Source organism: Octodon degus, unplaced genomic scaffold, assembly GCF_000260255.1.
Source record: "Octodon degus isolate 3935 unplaced genomic scaffold, OctDeg1.0 scaffold00026, whole genome shotgun sequence".
In the NCBI taxonomy this organism is placed as follows: domain Eukaryota; kingdom Metazoa; phylum Chordata; class Mammalia; order Rodentia; family Octodontidae; genus Octodon; species Octodon degus.
Genome location: NW_004524602.1, coordinates 7,857,369 through 7,873,790, shown reverse-complemented (window position 1 = coordinate 7,873,790; position 16,422 = coordinate 7,857,369). Strand labels below are relative to the sequence as shown.

Below are 16,422 nucleotides of genomic sequence, written 5' to 3'. Positions count from 1 at the left end.
TGCTTGCGTTTTCAAAATCAGGCAATACAAAATAAGGTAAACAGTTAATTTTCCTCCCATCCTGCCCAGGTCCAGTTAATCTGTCCACTAAGCATCTCTCTGGAATCTTTTTATACACACACAACCAAATCCAGAATCATAGTTTTCTCCCTTTCACCCCAGCCTTGCATAGTATACCAATACTAGCTCTTTCGCATGGAGTTCATGTGACAGGGCACAGACTTCCCGCCCCTTGCATCTTATTTGCAACTTCTGAGGTGTCACTGCTGGGTGTGGCTGTTTCACTTAACCAGTCCCTTATGGATAGGCATTTGGGTTGCTTCCAGGCTTCTGTTATAATGAATTTTGCAATATAGATAAGCTAGCCTGTGTCATTTCACATTTATCTGGCACAGTGACAACAGCTGAAATGAGGTTCACTTCAAATTACAGGGTGGTAGGTAGCCCTAAGAGTCCCACAAACCAAATGGGCTCCTCGCTGCCCATTCTGTAGACAAATGACTTGACCTTCTTGCATTCAATAAATGCCACTTGGCACCTGCTAACACCACACACTATGCAAGGTGCTGGGGACACTGATAAAGGTGTGGTGTGCTTACCCTTTGCTCCTGCAGTGTTCTGCCTTGGAGGAGGGGCAGACAGCAGGGTCATCAAAACACCCAGTGTGTCTCTCGAGGCCACTTAACCTCTCCTGCCTACCTATCTCAAAACAGGCAGCATACCTACGTGGGTTCCAGTGGATCAAATCTGCAATCCGCGCCAAGTCCCTGGAAAAACAAGTACCAAAAGCAGACTCCAGGGTGCAAGTCCTCCTGGTAACGTGCAGATCTTTCGTACAGAAGGCTGCTGTACACAGCCATGTCCTGGAGGTAGCACCTAGACCCCAATTGTGTCTCAGCACACTTCTGCCAGAAAATAACTCACCCTTCTCCCACTTTCCGCACCCTGTGTGGTACCTCTGAGGTCCCAGGGGTGTTCCCTATCTATAGCACAGCAGCAAATGCGCTAGTACTCCTGGAGCCACAGGAAGAACCCAGTCAGTTTTTAAGATGCCAGAGCAGAAATACCTGGATGTAGACATTCCTGAGCCATCGGTGAACATGTAAAACCAATCCTTTAAATGGGGAGGGCAGAGAAAGGGAGAGAGATGGAGAATCGAACCTCACCAATTTATTTTGTTTACTTATGTGCATCCTTGTTCTGCAGTAGACCAGTTCTTAGTATTAAGAGATAGAGGCACGCACCATTTCACTTTCCTAGGAAAACAAATGTGGCTTATGTTGTGGATGAGAAAGAAATGGAAAGCGAGAGTCTATAGAGTATTTCCAGAACACCACTGAAGTGGCCGGGAGGGACAGGAGGTCAGAGCTCAGATTCCAGGTTACAGGCAGCTCTGGAGCTGAGCCTGGCTTTGCACCCCAATGCGGGTTCCTCCTTGGGCTCACTAGTTACTCGGGAAGCCTCAGCTCCCCCCACTGCTGGAGTGGAACCAACTCCCTCCACCCTGTAGCACTGAGAGACAGATCAAATAAGAGTGACTATGGTATCTAGCACATAAACAAAACTCATAAAAAAAGGTTTTTGTTTGTTAAAACCAAGCAAAACCCATTAAAAGAGATTTACTTTTTTCTCGCTACATAGTAGGAAGATGGAAATCCAGCACCTTCTTTGTGGAGCTCAAAGAACAGGAGGCATCACAGTATCTGGCCCGTGACACCCGGAAGCTGTTTTCTCCCCAGTTAATTAGTGAAGTCTTACTGCAACCAGAAGCGCCCTTCCATTCTCACAGGAAGCCTGCTTCTAGATAAAAACTCACCAGCAATGACGGCTCCTCCTGGTCCCTGGGAGAGGTGGCTGAGGAGCCTGGTAGCTGTGACCTCTGACAGCTGTGAGCTCCTGTCCTCCCTAAAATAATCCCTGGGGACCCGCTGCCTCCTGCCTCATCATTCATGACCAGAGGCATCAAGGGGGTCCTCTCATGGCCCTAGATTCCAGGCCTCACTCTCCAAAGCAGACAAGGAAGGGACAGAAGGTACAGGCAGACTCTAAAAGCCAGGACTGGGGTCTTCCAAGGGCCATGGCTATTTCAAGAAAGCCAGTGGGAATCCCACTCTGGTGGTCAGCATCTCTGCCTAAACAGGAAGAAGACAGCTCTGAGGGGTCAGCCCTTGCCTGGAGGGCTCCTCGGCACATATAGGTATGTTTAAGATACCCAGGCTCCAACACATCCAGCCGTAAGAAAATATATTATTCAGAAATTCAATTTAGAAGCTCATGTGGTTCAAAGTATGAGTCCCCAGAGGATAATGAAAAACACTCCAAGGTGACAAGGCTGAGGGTCAGGCCAGGATGGTGCGAACAGACTCCCGGCTGGCTGTTACACCTGTCCCTCCATGGTTTTGTCCCATCCTTCCTATGAACGGCCGCGTGGCTTTGCATCAGAACTCCACTGGAAGATGGAGAAGGCACTTTTAGACCATGTTCTGGCTCATGGGGACCAGAAGTCCAGCAAAGGTCACTAGAATGAATGTCTGTTCAAATGTCACCTCCTTGGAGAAGTGCTCCGGGGTTACTGCCTCCTTTAACACAGCTTTATCTACCTGCGGCGATGGCCACCCCAACAGCCCAACAGGCCCAACAGCATGGCCTGATGCTTTCTGACCACCTGTGGCTGAGTGGAGACCCCAGCGGGCCACACAGGTGGGTCTCAGGTAGTTCTCTGTCACACCCAGAACACAGCGAGCAGAGCTTGGCTGGCGGCATGTGTGTCAGAGCCAGCCTGAGCCACACAGACCAGCCTCGCTACATAATGAGATCCCATCTCATTATATGTTTTTTGTTTGCTTGTTTTTGCGGTACTAGGGATAGAACTCAGGACCCTGCGCTTGCCAGGCAAGCACTTATACTACTGAGCTATCTCGCCAGGCCTGAGATCCCATCTCAAAACCCCAAACAAATAGCAAGCAAGAAACAGAGCCGTGCAATCAATATATGCATTAAGAGTGAGTAAAAGAGCGGAGACTGGGGTCTACTCGGAGTCCAACTGTCACCCCCACTTAAGCCTCACAGGCTGGCCGCTGTACTCCTCCTAGGTGCAGATGCCACCCCATAAGCCTGATGTCATACACAGCCAGCCAGGAGCTGCCCCACTCACTGGACACCTGTGGCAGGGGCTAGCATGGTGCTCACCTGGTGCAGGCCCACTTGGTGCAACGGGCACCCTGAACCCCAAATCCACATGTTGCTCGAGTCTGTGACCTCTGGTCAAACTCAGAGGCACAGTCTCTCTTCCACAGGTGCACCTGTGCTGCAGCCACGCTCCACAGTGAGCACGTTGGCCACTGGAACCAACAGAGGTCTCTGCGTGTGCACAGGCCACACACCTGCTGGGAACCGACTGCGTCTGTGGATGTTCAAGGGCACCCGTGTTCCCTTTCAGTTCCCCCTTGCCAACCCACACTGTAGCCCTCTCCTTCTTCTAGAAGAAGCCCCTGTAGACTGAGCCCACGCCCACGCTTCCAGCCACACCAGGGATCAACCGAGACACAGCGCAGCAAGTCTGCCAGAGCCGGCAGTGAGCCGGGCTCAGAGGCGCAGAGCCGCTCCCGTGGCTGCAGGCCAAGCTCTGCAGACAGGTTTCACTGCCTACCAGGGACAGCCCAGCACGCCATGGTCCACGCTGCCTGCGCCACACTGGGGTCTCTCCAGTCTCCTGTGCAAGGAGACACGCAGAAGGGGAGGACAGGCCGGGAGGCTTCGAGGGCCATTTTGTGGTCCTCCCCATGGCACAGGCCCCTGTACCACGACAGACCCACCCGAGTGTGGGGCCCAGGGCTAAGGAGCACATGTGTACTACCACCTTCTGGTGCCCGGCAGAGGGGAGCTCTGCGAGGCTCCACACGCTCTATCACAGAGCACAGAGGGACCAGCAGAGAAGCCACAGGATCCACTGAAGGGACCCCCTCTGGAGTGGTGGGGGAGGCTGACCCTGGGTTTGTACCAAGGCAGCAGCTGAGAGGCACAAAGGCTGATGTCACAGGCCACTGCCAGAGGAGGGCAGCAGCATGACCGTCCACCCAAGGACGCGGGGCAGCACATGCTGCATCCCACCTCAACAGAAAACTGGCACCCTGCCCTTTGAGGCGGTCTCCCACCTTCTCACCACCTGCTCTGGCCCACTGAGGCCACCTTCTGGGCACTGTGGCCACACACACCCGGGCCACCAGCCTCCAGCAGAGCACCGCACCCCATGCAAATGCTACTCCGCTGGCGCTGGCCTCTCTGCTCTGTATTTCAGTCTTTCCCCATCAGGGAAAAAAAGGCATTACTGTTATCTGCCTTTGTGGTGTGTGGTACTACTAGGGGCTGCACCATGTTAGGCAAGTGCTTCACCCGAGGTATATCCCCAGCCTTTAAAGTCTTATGAGGTTGTCCAGGTTGGGCCTCAAACCCGTGATCCTCCTGCCTCAGCCTACTGTGCACTGGGGTTGCAGGCATGGGCCACCACACCTGGCTCGTTATTGTCATTTTGTAGGGCTGGGGATGTAGATAAGGGGTCGATGGCACACTTAGCATATACAAGGCCTCAATCAGATCTCCAGCTGCACATTTTTTATTGAGGTGCCAACCAACGCTCAGAGGGGACCAACAAGCCCATGTCCTCAGGCTAGTCCCATCCATCACTTCTGGCCTCACAGTGCCCTGGAGGCTGATGGGCCAAAGGGTCTTGGCCATACTCCCCGCAGCAGCTTCTGGGGCTAGAGGTGCATGAAAAGTACAGACAGGGACGTTATGTGGAATGGGGATGCGTGTGAACTGTGTGTGTGGATGGATAGCTCGGGAGAGACAGGCAGACACACACACACACACACACACACACACACACACACACACACACACAGTTCTCAAGACTTCTGCAAGAGGCAGCAGCATCCATAAATACCAGTGTTTTTGCACTGCTGGCTGCTGAGTTTCTGAATAACTCTGCTGAAGTCACACAGCAGCACCTTCGGGACCCTCTTCCCTGCACCTCCATCCTGTTCCACTGCGTGTGTGTGTGTGTGTGTGTGTGTCCTGCCTGCACCTGCAGCAGGTCCTGCCTTATCCTTGTCTGCACAAAGGGAGGCAGGAGAGAGCCATCCCCACACCCGTCAGCACTAAGCCGATGGCTGGTGGAGTCCCCTAACCCTCGCTACCTCCTTGCTTCTTGGGACATCTGCAGGCATTTGTGGATTCGAACACACAGCCCAGCCAGGCAGTGGCAAACTGGCACCAGCGATGGACCAGATGTGCCACCAGGCTGTGACCATCTCTTCTTCCTCCAACTTGACACACACCAGAGCCAGGAAGATCTCAACAAGGCAACAGCACTGGGAATGGTGTATTTCTTTGATAGCATAAACTTTTATCACCAATTAAAAAAAAATTTAAACAATGAATTAGGCCATTGGTCTCCTAAGGGTCTGTTCAGGACATTTCACTAGGGTACAGAAAGAAATAACATACATATTTGTTTGCTGATTTTTGAGACAGGGTTTCACTTGTAGTTCAGGCTGGCCTTGAACTATGTAACCCATGTGGTCTGAAACACACAGCAATCCTCCTGTCTTGGCCTCCCAAGTCCCGGGGATTATAGGTTTGTGCCACTACCCCTGGGCAACATTTTTAAACTCATCCCTTTTTTCTTTTTTTTTTTTTTGCAGAACCAGGAATTGAACTCAGGCCCTGCACTTGCCAGGCAAGCGCTTATTTTACTGAGCCATCTCCCAGGCCCCAATCCCTTTTTTCTCAATGCATATTTTCTTGGGGTGTATTTTATAATGTGCCTATTTATGAATAATTCATAATTAAAAGGCAGCTAAATAGCTGGGTGTGCTGTCGTGAGCACACACCTGTATCCCCAGCTGTTGGAGTGGCTGAGGCGGGAGGCTCACCCAAGCCTAGGAAATGGGAGCCCAGCCTGAGCATCACAGGGAGATGCTGTCTCAAAACAAGAACAACAAACTAAATCAAAAAATAATTTTTAAACCAGTAAGAGATACAAAAATCCCAGAGATTGGAAGCCTACAGAGCTGAGAGAATGTACACGGCCCACCCAGACAGAGGCAGCTGAATCTGAAACTTGCCAACTCCGGGGAAAGTGTGCACTTTGAGTGGCTTCATGCTCGGTTTACCAGCATGATGAAAGTGACAAGCGCAAATACAAGCCGTGTTCCCTCCACTCTGTCGGTGCACGTAGGGTGCTCACTTAGCTAGCCCCAGCTGTGCTGGGCCCTGAGGGTACACAAGGCGAACGAAGTCGGGTCCCTTGCGCCACGCGGCACCCTGGCTTCACAGAGATGCTAATTAACACGTTCACAACGGGGCTATAATTTGTACCCTGCTTCCGGGCGGCTCTGAACCACCAGAGGCACAAGGCGCCGGGTGGGACAGTCCAGCACGTACCAGTGGTGTTTCAAGCCGGTGGGAATGAGTTAAATACACAGCTGGGGATGTGTAATTATAGCTGGAGTGCTCACAGAGGCTGGGGCAGGGAGAGAGGAGAGAGGGAAGGATGAGTCCAGAGGTAGCTGCAGCACACAGGACCCTGCTGGCTTCATTAAGGATCTTACTGAGCACAGTGGCGACTTCTCGCACACTGCATGGCACCACTGTATCTGCGCTGAAGTTGCAAGTGTGGCTTCCAGGGGACAAGACGGATGCAGAGGTCAGCTGGTTGGGAGGGGCGGACGATGCCGTAAGACAGGACTGGAGGTAGATGGAAAAGGTAAGGGGGCGTGTGGAAAGGTGAGGTCCAGAGGCACAGGCTCCCGTTGGGACAGGACTGCAGGGTGCTGCTGGGACCTGCAGGTGGGCTTGGCTGAGAGGTAAAAGCACAGTCCAGGCAGCACTGAGCCCACAGCTGTCACTGAGGAGATGTCTCAGGTCCATTTCCCAAAACAGCTGAGCCCAACAGTCCACGTCTGTACATAGGCAGGCAGAATGCACCAGAATCCAAGGAGTGGCAGCCACAAGAGAGATGCTACAGCAGAGAAGAATGTATTTCAAGGGGGAACCTATTTCCTGAAGGCCAAGGATGCCCAGCATGGAGAAGAAATGAAGGCTGCTGGGATCCCTCAGAGCTGCTGAGGAAGCAAAGCGGTTTGAGAGGTTAGGGTATGCAGAATGGCAGTAATGGAAGCTGGACTCCAAAAATGAGAACAGAAGCGAGCTGGTCCCGGGGCGACACTAAGTGACGCTACCAAGTGCTACTGGGGATACAGCCTGGGGCCGCTCCGCACTGTTCGCAGTGCCGGTGAACCGCTCCTGGAGAAAAGTCAACTCTCCCCAAGTTGGAGAACATGTGCTACTTGGTTACAAAGTGTACCTGTGGATTGTTTTAAAGTGAACATCAGCTAACAATTGTATAGTGTTTATTGTGCCAGGATTGGCTGGGAAATACTGGGACACCCTAGTCCCACCAAGTGACAGCACCTGTGTGCTGAAGGGACTTGCGCAGGTGTTCGTCTGGGAGTGGAGGAGCCAGGAGGCCTGCCCAGCCTCCTCTCTACCCCAAATGGGGGCTGGGGAGCGTGGGTGTGCTCAGCAGTCTAGTGTGTGGTCCACAGATGCCTGAGGGCCGCTGGCAGAGCCAGGAATTTTTTTTTTAAAAATGCACCTACGCGCGCGCACACACACACACACACACACACACCTTTTGTATACAATGCAGGAAACTCACAGAACCCCAACTCTGAACTGTCTGTTTATATTTTTATTTTACAATGCTGGGAATCAGACCCAGGGCTTCTCTGCTAAGCGAGCCCTGCGCTATATGCCAGCCTTAATTTAGGTGTTTTTTTTGAAGTGGTGTCTCACTAAGCTGTTTGACTCCTGGACTCAAGAAGTCCCGCTTCAGCTTCCTGAATAGTAGGGACCACGGGCACACACCACCACAGCCAGGAATTTCGTCTGGCGCAGGAGCTGAGGACAGTGATCCCTTGTGATGTGAAGCTCTATAGGGTAAGAAAGTTCGAGGAGAAAAGGGGGCCCGAGGAATGAGCTGGTTTAGAAAAGGGGAAGAAACCACCACTAATCCTTCTTGTGGAGATGCCACAAGGCCCTGAAAAGCACAGTCCCCAAACCAAGCCACGAAGTATCTGACGATGAAGGAATCTTAATATCTACCTTTTAATGTCTTTCAAACATTAACAAGAATTGCAATTAATTAATGGCTCCAAGCCAGCCCATGTTCCTTTTAGATCGGTTTTTCTACATAGTAAGGAAGCATGTTCTCATTTCCAAACCTATGTACGTGCATGCTGGGGCTCCAAAGAGCTAATTCAAGACTCCCCTTGCAGGTGTGGAGAAAACTGAGGCTGAGCAACTTGCCTGGCTTAGTTAAGGGCAAAGCTGAGATGTGCATCCATGATGTCGTTAATAGTTCTCTGGTAATTTCCTCACCAAACCGGAATCTCCAAACGTTAAACACCTCTGGGAAACGGCTGGGGCTTTAATCCACATCAGAGTAAATAGTAGAGTAAGCTGATCTTTCAGATCTGTTGCCTGGAGAAATTTTGGTAGAGGCAGTGAGAGAGGACTGAATATAGGGGGCAGCCTCCGAGCTGACACAATTTGAGGGAAACCAAGAGGTCACCACACGTGGCACAGGGCAGGGCCTGCTGCAGAGAACAGACATCCTATTGTGGCTCAGCATCCAAACACCAGCAGGAAAGAGGCTGCTAATGTGTCTGGGAGGCAGCGGTTCAGGGCCACAAGTGTTTTGCTTATCCAGTTTTAACCAGTTTTATGAGAAGTTCTGCGTAACAGGTGCATTCATCAATTTCTATCGCTGCCAGACTCCCATCTCTTTAATGAAAACATCATTGCTGGGTATTTACCACTTGCTGTATAATTATATTTCAGTGTAATGGTAGGTTGAGACTCCAGTCTACATTTCTCTACCTGCCTGTGAGTCAGGCTGAGGCGCTGGGCAGGTCCTGGCACACTAAACTTAGCTTGTGTGGGGCAGGCCGATAAACCTCTTCAACCAGGTTAGATTCAGGCCAAGTTCACCTGACCAGACACTCAGCAACGAGTGACACTCCAAGGCAGAGGGCCCTGTGGGAAAGAAACACCTCAGGAGCGCGCTATGAGATCTCAGCCCAGGTCATCAGCGGCAGCCCCAAATTTTAGTGCACTTTGCCCCAGTGGCTGTCAAGGCCTGAGAGCTCCATCAGGCACCTTCCTGATGGCCCTGGAAATAAGGATGGCCAAGCCGGTACCTTGAGAGCTTGGTGGGGTAGGAGCAGCCCAGAGCGGGACCAGGGCTGTGGTTTGTGGCTCTTGAAAGTAGGAGCCAAAGCTACCAGGAGTGGGGTTTGTTTCCTTCCTCCTCCTCTTCCCTTTCGGCCTGGACAGCCTTCTAGCATTCTTTCTGCTCTCAAAAGCTTAGGCCCAAGAGGCTGGAGGGAAAGATAAGGGCTCTGAACCCAAAGCTGGCTCATTCCTGGGGAGACAGACAGGCATGGGGGAAGAATGACAAGGCCAAGGTAGAGATTCCAGGAAGGGTAAAGGTTCCCAACAATTCGTGCTCTGTTGCCTGACAATAGTTACTGGGTATATACACAGCATCCCCAAAGCTCAAGCCTTGGCAGTTTCTAAGTATCTTTACTAAGACAGTGGGGTGTGTTCAGCCTTACTGTGTGACAGTAAGGCAGCATCAGGGACAGCTTCTTCTACAGATTTTTTGGGGGGATTGAGGCTGATTTCTCTAAGGCTCCTGTTGGTTAAAAGGTGCTTGGAAACGGTCTTGGGCAGCCCTCCCTTGTGCCATCCAAATGTATAGCCAGCCACAAGCTTAAAAACCAAAATATCAGAGCTCAACTTCCCCCGCCCCCATACTAAACTGAAGCTTAGCACGTGTGCTCCACAAGGAACCAGACAGAAGTACACTTTACCAGGAAACAAAATTGAGACGCTACAGGACAGACACTGTTAAAAACACCATACATTTCCACAGTACTTTTATTATTAACAATATTCAAAATACACTGAATGCAACTTTTTTCTTTCTTTTCCTAACACAGGTCTGCTAACGAGACAAGTATATTTTTGGGGATGGGGATGATGTTTTGCTTAACTGGGATTCAAAGTTTTAAGTCTTCCATATAAAAGAGATCCCAATGTGTACCTGCACAAATTATTCTTAGCTCATGGGTGGTACCAAAACAGGCACGTGGAGTTTGGTGACAAAGCCAAGGCAGAGCCCAAGAATCTGCATTTCACAAGCTCCCCTGGGGATTCTAGGACCCAAAAGTCTCTCCTATCCACTCAAGGGACCTCTGGCTTTACAGGGAGAAGATAGAGCTCTGCTGCCCGCCAGTCCAGCCTCCCCCAAACCCTAGCTGATCCAGAACGCCACTGCTGGGCTTACCGTTAAAGAGGTGTTAGGAAGATTAAATGAGATGATCCACAAGGCACAATTAGTGTGCTCTGTCCCAGATACTAAGGACATGCCACCATGCCACAGTTTTTTTGGCTGTGGGTGGAGACCAAGAAAAACCAAAACATTGTTGTAAGACCTCATGCAACCCCCTGCCTAAGAGTAGCCCCTGCCTGTCTTGTCCTTACACATAAAGTACCCTCCGACACCTAACAGGCCAGATTCCACTTCAGCCTAGCCAGACCTGGCTGTGCTACAGCACATTCACGCTGGCTTCTCTTTGAAACATCCACCCGAGGCCTGTGGTCTGGACCAACCCCCACCTAATACCTTCAAGCAGGCGGCTACCCAGGCTTCAGTCCCGGCCTTCAATAGCAGGAAACCCAGTCTCTTCATACAGTGGCACTGTTCCAAAGTCAGAGAAGAAAAAGCTTTTCCCCACAGTGCCTTACAAACTGCCACACTTTTGCTAGCTGAGTTTGAATCCTGGTTCTGCCACTTCTTTACCCTCCAATGACCCTTCTCTGCCTCAATTTCCTTAAGCCTAACACAAGGATAACAATAGCACCTACTTTATAGTGCTGTTTGGATAAATTAATTGATTCATGTAATCCACTTAGCACTGTGCCAGGCACAGCATGGGGCCGTGTAAGCACTTGCTATTATTGTCGTTGTTATCCTAAACCACGAAGTCTAAAGTGATGCCTGATTGAACCCCAACATTTTTCTGGGAATAACATCATCCTAAACTGAACATCTGCGGAGGGCCAAATCAAACCAGTTTTGTCACTTACTGATTGAACACTATTATTGTTTCCATTTTAGTGGAAACCAGGCGTCAAAGAGGTGGATTGAAGAAACCTGCACCGGTGGGACAAGATCCTACCTGGGGGGAGGGAGGGAGCCTCAAGCCCAGGTCTGTGTAGTTCCAGAACCCTTCTTCTCCACGGAGCCTCCAGACTCAAAACTACAACAGCAGCAGCAACCAGTTAACAAAACTCAGCTGGTCGCGCCTTCGGAGATCTCAGTTTTCTGTCTGTGATCACTGCTTGGCTTACCAGAAGTAGAGCGAATGTCAGGCTATTTGAACCCAATTAGGCAGTAAGTCAGTCTGGAAAACATCATGCTGATATATTCCAAAGGTCAAAGCCCATTTCCAGGGCAGGCTTTGCCGGACCCTGCCATGAAACTTAAATCTCTATACAGCCAGCAGGGTTCAGCTATTGAGTACATACACAGAACCCGCCAAAGCTTTCTCTAAGTGCCAGAGACCATCATTAGAGTTCAAGAATACACTTCCGGGGTCTTCAGCCAACCGCCAGAGAAACGTCGTTTACTTTCTTTCCAAAAGCAAACCTTACTCCTTTTAGGTTCAGAGTCATATTTACTATTGTAGGAAGCTGTCTGCCTTCCCTTCGCAAAATAAGGGGGGGAGGACGAGGGGGCTCCCCCACCCTGTAGGGTGCCGCAGCACCTAAGAAGACACGCAGCTCGACCTACCTTCAAGGAGTGCCCGGCCCTGAGGGCGTTACCCTACGCATCCCTGAAAACTTGTCCCTCCCGGGGAAGAAGCTGCTGTCCTTGGCTTCTGCCAGGGCCATTAGAGTTGCACGCGCGCAAACACTACCCCCGCCACCGTCCGCCAAAAGAAACCTCCAGTTTCATGTTTTAGCACAGCGCCCTATCACTTCCGCCGAAGAGGCAAACGCCAGGGCCATCGGTTCGTCCTCAAGGCCACATTTAACTACGTCTAGACCGCCTGCAGGAGGAACGGCGCAATACCCGGGCGCAGAGGGGCGGGGGAGACTGGGAGCCCGATGGGGGTGGGGAACTGGCAGAGCGATCGTCACCCTCCGAGAACCGCGACTCCAACAAGGCCGCAGGCCGTACGTGGAAACCCCGAAGGACACAGCACCACGGGGGTGGCGGGGTCCCTGGAGCCAGCTCCCCAGCCGCCTGCGCGCCAGAGCCGTCGGGGCGATGGCGCAAGACTCCGCTCCACCCCCCCAGCGACAACAACCACGGTGACAAGATGGCAGCCCAGCGCCCGGCAGTCGTGCCACAGGCGCGCAGGGCCCAGGCGGCTGCCCCCGCCCCCCCAATAACGCCTTGGCGCCCTGGGGCTCGGCCCCCAGCGGCCCTGGCTATTAAAACCCCAACCCTAAATAAAACATCCGGAGCTCGCGCCCCGCTCGGGGAGCCAGGCCGGCGGCACACGCGCACCCTAAGCCCCCAGCTGCCCGCCCGCCCGCACGCCCGCGCCCCGCATTCGGCGCCCCGCATTCTGAGCCCCGCGCCCGTGGGGGAGGGGCGGGCGGTCGCAGGAGCCCAGGAAACATGGCTGCTCGTCCTAGTTCGGCGTCGCGGCGTGGCCACCAGCCCCCGGATCCGAGTTGGGAGAGGTTCCGAAGGTGGGTGTGTGGGGGCTCCGTGGGGGGCCGCGGCGGGGAGGGGCGCACCCAGGGAGCTGTTGGCCTAAAGGATGTTTATTTTTTAAAAAATAAGACTCTCCTCCCCCACCCCTTTTGTCCCTCTTTCGTGAGCTTTCTCCCTCCCCCCCTAAAGTGCCCAAAGTGCCCCCGCCCCCGCGCCCCACCCCGCCTTCAGTCGGGGGGCCGAGCGCCGGCCGAGGACCCGGGGCGAGGGGCGCAGCGTGAGAACCCGCTCCCGGCGCGCGCCCCGCCCCTCGCGCACACTCGGGAAGTTTAAAGAGCCGGTTCGACCCGCTTTCGATCTCGCTCCGGGTTGGCCAGCAGTATCGGTCGGGTTCGCCGGGCCAACGCGTCCGCACACCCGCCGGGCGCGACCCCGGCCCCTCCCGGGCGCGATTCCCCTCCCCCCGGCGCGGGGGGCTTCCGGAAAGTACGCGGGAAGATCGCGGCCGCCCCTCCCCCAGCACCACGCCCAGCCCCCCAACGCCGGCTCCGAACTGGGCGCAGCGACCGGGGTCGGCGGAAACTCCAACCGGCGCCACGGCGCCCCCTCCGCGCCCCGAGAGCCACGAGGCGCTCGCACGTCCACAGTGCACAGCTGCCTTAGGAAGGGGGGTGGGGGACAGCGACAAAAAGGATCTTGTTTTCGAAAGTCTCGCTCAGGTCTGGAGGAGGAACTAGGGGAAAGAGGAAGAAGCCGGCCTGCTTGGCCAGAGAACCAGGGCTCCAGGCTGGAGGGGCGACGACCGACGCGCGCTGCTCCCCAAACTCCGCGCCACCCTGGCACCGAGGCGGAGGGGCGCTTCCCGACCACGCGTCCCTGGTCCCCGCGAGGGACCCGCGGGAACTCGGCCGGCGTCTCCGCCTAAGACCCAGGGGTCTCCAACACTGTGTCGCCAACTCGCAGAAAACGCGCGTTGGGAAGCGAGAGGGAGCCAGAAATAAAAACCAGCGTTCAAGTCACCACCCTCTGCGTCCCCTCCGCGGCGGTGGGCTCTCGCGCCCCCACCCGCGTAAGTTTCCTCTGGCCGCTGCTCAATGCGAGACGGCGACGCGGAGCAGACCCCATCCCGGGCTGCGCGCCCGCCGCGCCCGCCTTAGCGTGGGCCCAGCCGGTGCCCACCGCGGGCGCCGGTTCCGGGCAGCTCGCGTCCTGACAAAGTTTCCGTGCCCATTTATTAGCCTGGCGCCGCATGGCTGCCGGGGAGCCCACCCCGGGGAAAGCGGCTCGGGCCGGGGTGGGCTAGGCGGAGGGTCAGGGCCGGCATCTGAGCGGTGAGCTGGGGGAGCGGGCCCCGTAACGTCGCCTTTGGGCAACTTGCACAGCGGTCGCGGGCGGTGGGGAGCGCGGGGATGATCCTCCGTTCCTCTGCGCGCTCCCCAGTCTCTCCCCTCCTCCTCCCGGGCCCTCGGTGAGGAAGGAGAGCGAGAAAGCTCAGCCTCGAGCCCCAAGGTGGGGTGGAAAGAGTGAGGGAGAGAGAAGAGCAGAGGAAGGAAGGCAGAGAAGAGGGAGGGAGGGAGAGAAAGGGCGCGTTCACGAACACTACAAAGTTACAAATATGGCTCCCCCGTCTCTCGCCTCATCACTGCAAAGAGACGAAGGCGCACTCGGAACTCGGCCTCCCCAACTCCGCGCGGCCCCCTCCCCACACGCCCCCGGGGGGTTCCTGCCCACATTTACCAAAACTAAACCGGACTCGCGGAGCCCAAAACTTATTGTGTGCGTGCGATCCGGAGAGGGGGAGAGGGAGGGGGCGGCGCGGGAGGGGGCGCATTTATAAAATACACTCCCTTTTTGTTGTAGAATCCAGGAGGCAGCCCCTCTCTTCCCCATCGCCCGATCACCTCTCCCCAGGAGTCGGGGAGCCGCGGGCCCCGAGGGCGATTGCGCCCCTTTCTCTGAGACCCCGGCGCGTGCGCCCGCCGGCCCCCGATGGGTGCACACTCGCACCCACACTCGCACACGCGGGAGCACACGCACAGGTAGTCACACACCAAGGGCAGCGGCCGCGGCAGCCGGAACACGCACGGGTGGCATTGCAGCCCCCCCCCCACAACCTTGCAATTCATTCGCAGTCCGACCCCCAAGCTCACACCTCCCGGGCGCCCCCCTAAAAAAAGTCCCTCCCCCCCAACACACACACACATACACAAAGTAGGAGAATGGACCGACAGAGATATTTTTGGCAAATGCTCACATCAGAGGGCGTCCTGTTCCGCAGCTCTAAATGAATCCGTTTGTCCATTTCCATCTCTCGCACTCTCTCTCTGCAGAGGCTCCCGCGCCGGCGGAATTCAATCAATAAACCCCGAACCCACGGCCGCGCGTTTTAGGACTTTGAAGGCTCAACCAGCTCCGCTCGGTTCTCGAGCCCCCAGCACCCGCGGCGCACACTAACCTGATCACCGTGGAGGCGGGATCTGGAGCTCTACGGTTGAGCGGCAGGAGTTCTAGCCAATCTTTGCCGAGAATGTCCGCACCACAGCCAATGGTGGTGTCGGCGGGTGGGGAGGAAGGGTCCAATGAGCGGACTGCGCAGCCGGCCTGGGAGGCTCAGCCATTTGGTTGTGGTGCTGGAGCCTGAGCTCCTTAGATTTTTGGGGCGGCGGAGAAGCGAAGCAGTGGCTGCGGCGGCTCCGACTGCTGAGCGCGGGGGGGTGGGCGGAATGGCAGGGGAAGGGAAGGTGACTGTACCTCGAGGGCCGAGCCGCCCGGCCTCGGCGTTTGGCCGGGGGCGGGCCCGCAGGTGCGTTCCCGCGGGGGAGGGGCGCGGCCGGAGGGGTCGGGTCGGTCCCCGCCCGGCTAGCGAGGCTCGGGGGCCGTGAGCCGGGCTGCGGGAGGTGCTGGCGGCTGGCGATCGGGGGCCTGGAAAGGGAAGAGGGCGGGGGGGGGCTGGGTCTGGAGTGTCGCGCTGGAAGAGTGCGGTTGTCCCCCACCTGCGCCGTGACCCCTGCCACCACCGTGTAGCTGCGTCCAAGCCCGACCTCCGCCTTCGCCGCCGCCTCCAGGATAAATAAATAAAAGCGAGGTGCTTTCACTTTTGGGTGACTTAGCTGGGCCTCGCCCCTCGCCGCACGAGGGGGGATTTCATTTTGCTGTCTGTCACAGGAGGCCACTTTGCTAGGAGCGATGTGCCAGAGGCACCCGGGATCGTGTTTAGGGCATACAAGAAGCCCTTGGACTAAGAACTGTTGCTGAATATGTAGAATTTGAAAATAGAAAGGGAAGGTACTATACTAATGCTTCATCTTTTTTCCGGGCCAAACAATTTATGGGCTCTCTAGACCTAGTGAAAGAACGTCACGGAGTTTATTCTAACCCTCCACCGAGTCATTAAGTTCAATCAGAGCTGCCAGGGACGCACCAGTGGAGCACTTGCTGCAGGTTTTTCGGTTTGCTTGCGTTGTGTTTTATTTTAAATCACAATATCTGCCTTTAAAAAACAACAACAACAGCAAAAAATCCTTAAATCCCTGTTTCCTCTGGTTACCATCTTATGGCTAGCCTAGGACCTTGTCATGTCATCGGTTGGCTGCCTGTGGTTGTTAATAAATCACTGGGATTGT

At 54.8% G+C, this 16,422-nt stretch overlaps 1 protein-coding gene across 1 annotated transcript in view; it reads right to left on the bottom strand.

Moving 5' to 3' along the window:
- Nucleotides 1-15,502, bottom strand: part of Anp32a (acidic nuclear phosphoprotein 32 family member A) — a gene marked incomplete at its 3' end in the record, with an annotated part of 34,394 nt that extends 18,892 nt beyond the window's left edge. Inside the window, exon 1 of the mRNA XM_004628918.2 lies at nt 15,054-15,502. Coding sequence (XP_004628975.1) covers nt 15,054-15,107 — 54 coding nt within the window. The remainder of the gene's footprint in view (nt 1-15,053) is intronic.
- Between the last annotated feature and the right edge of the window lie 920 nt (nt 15,503-16,422).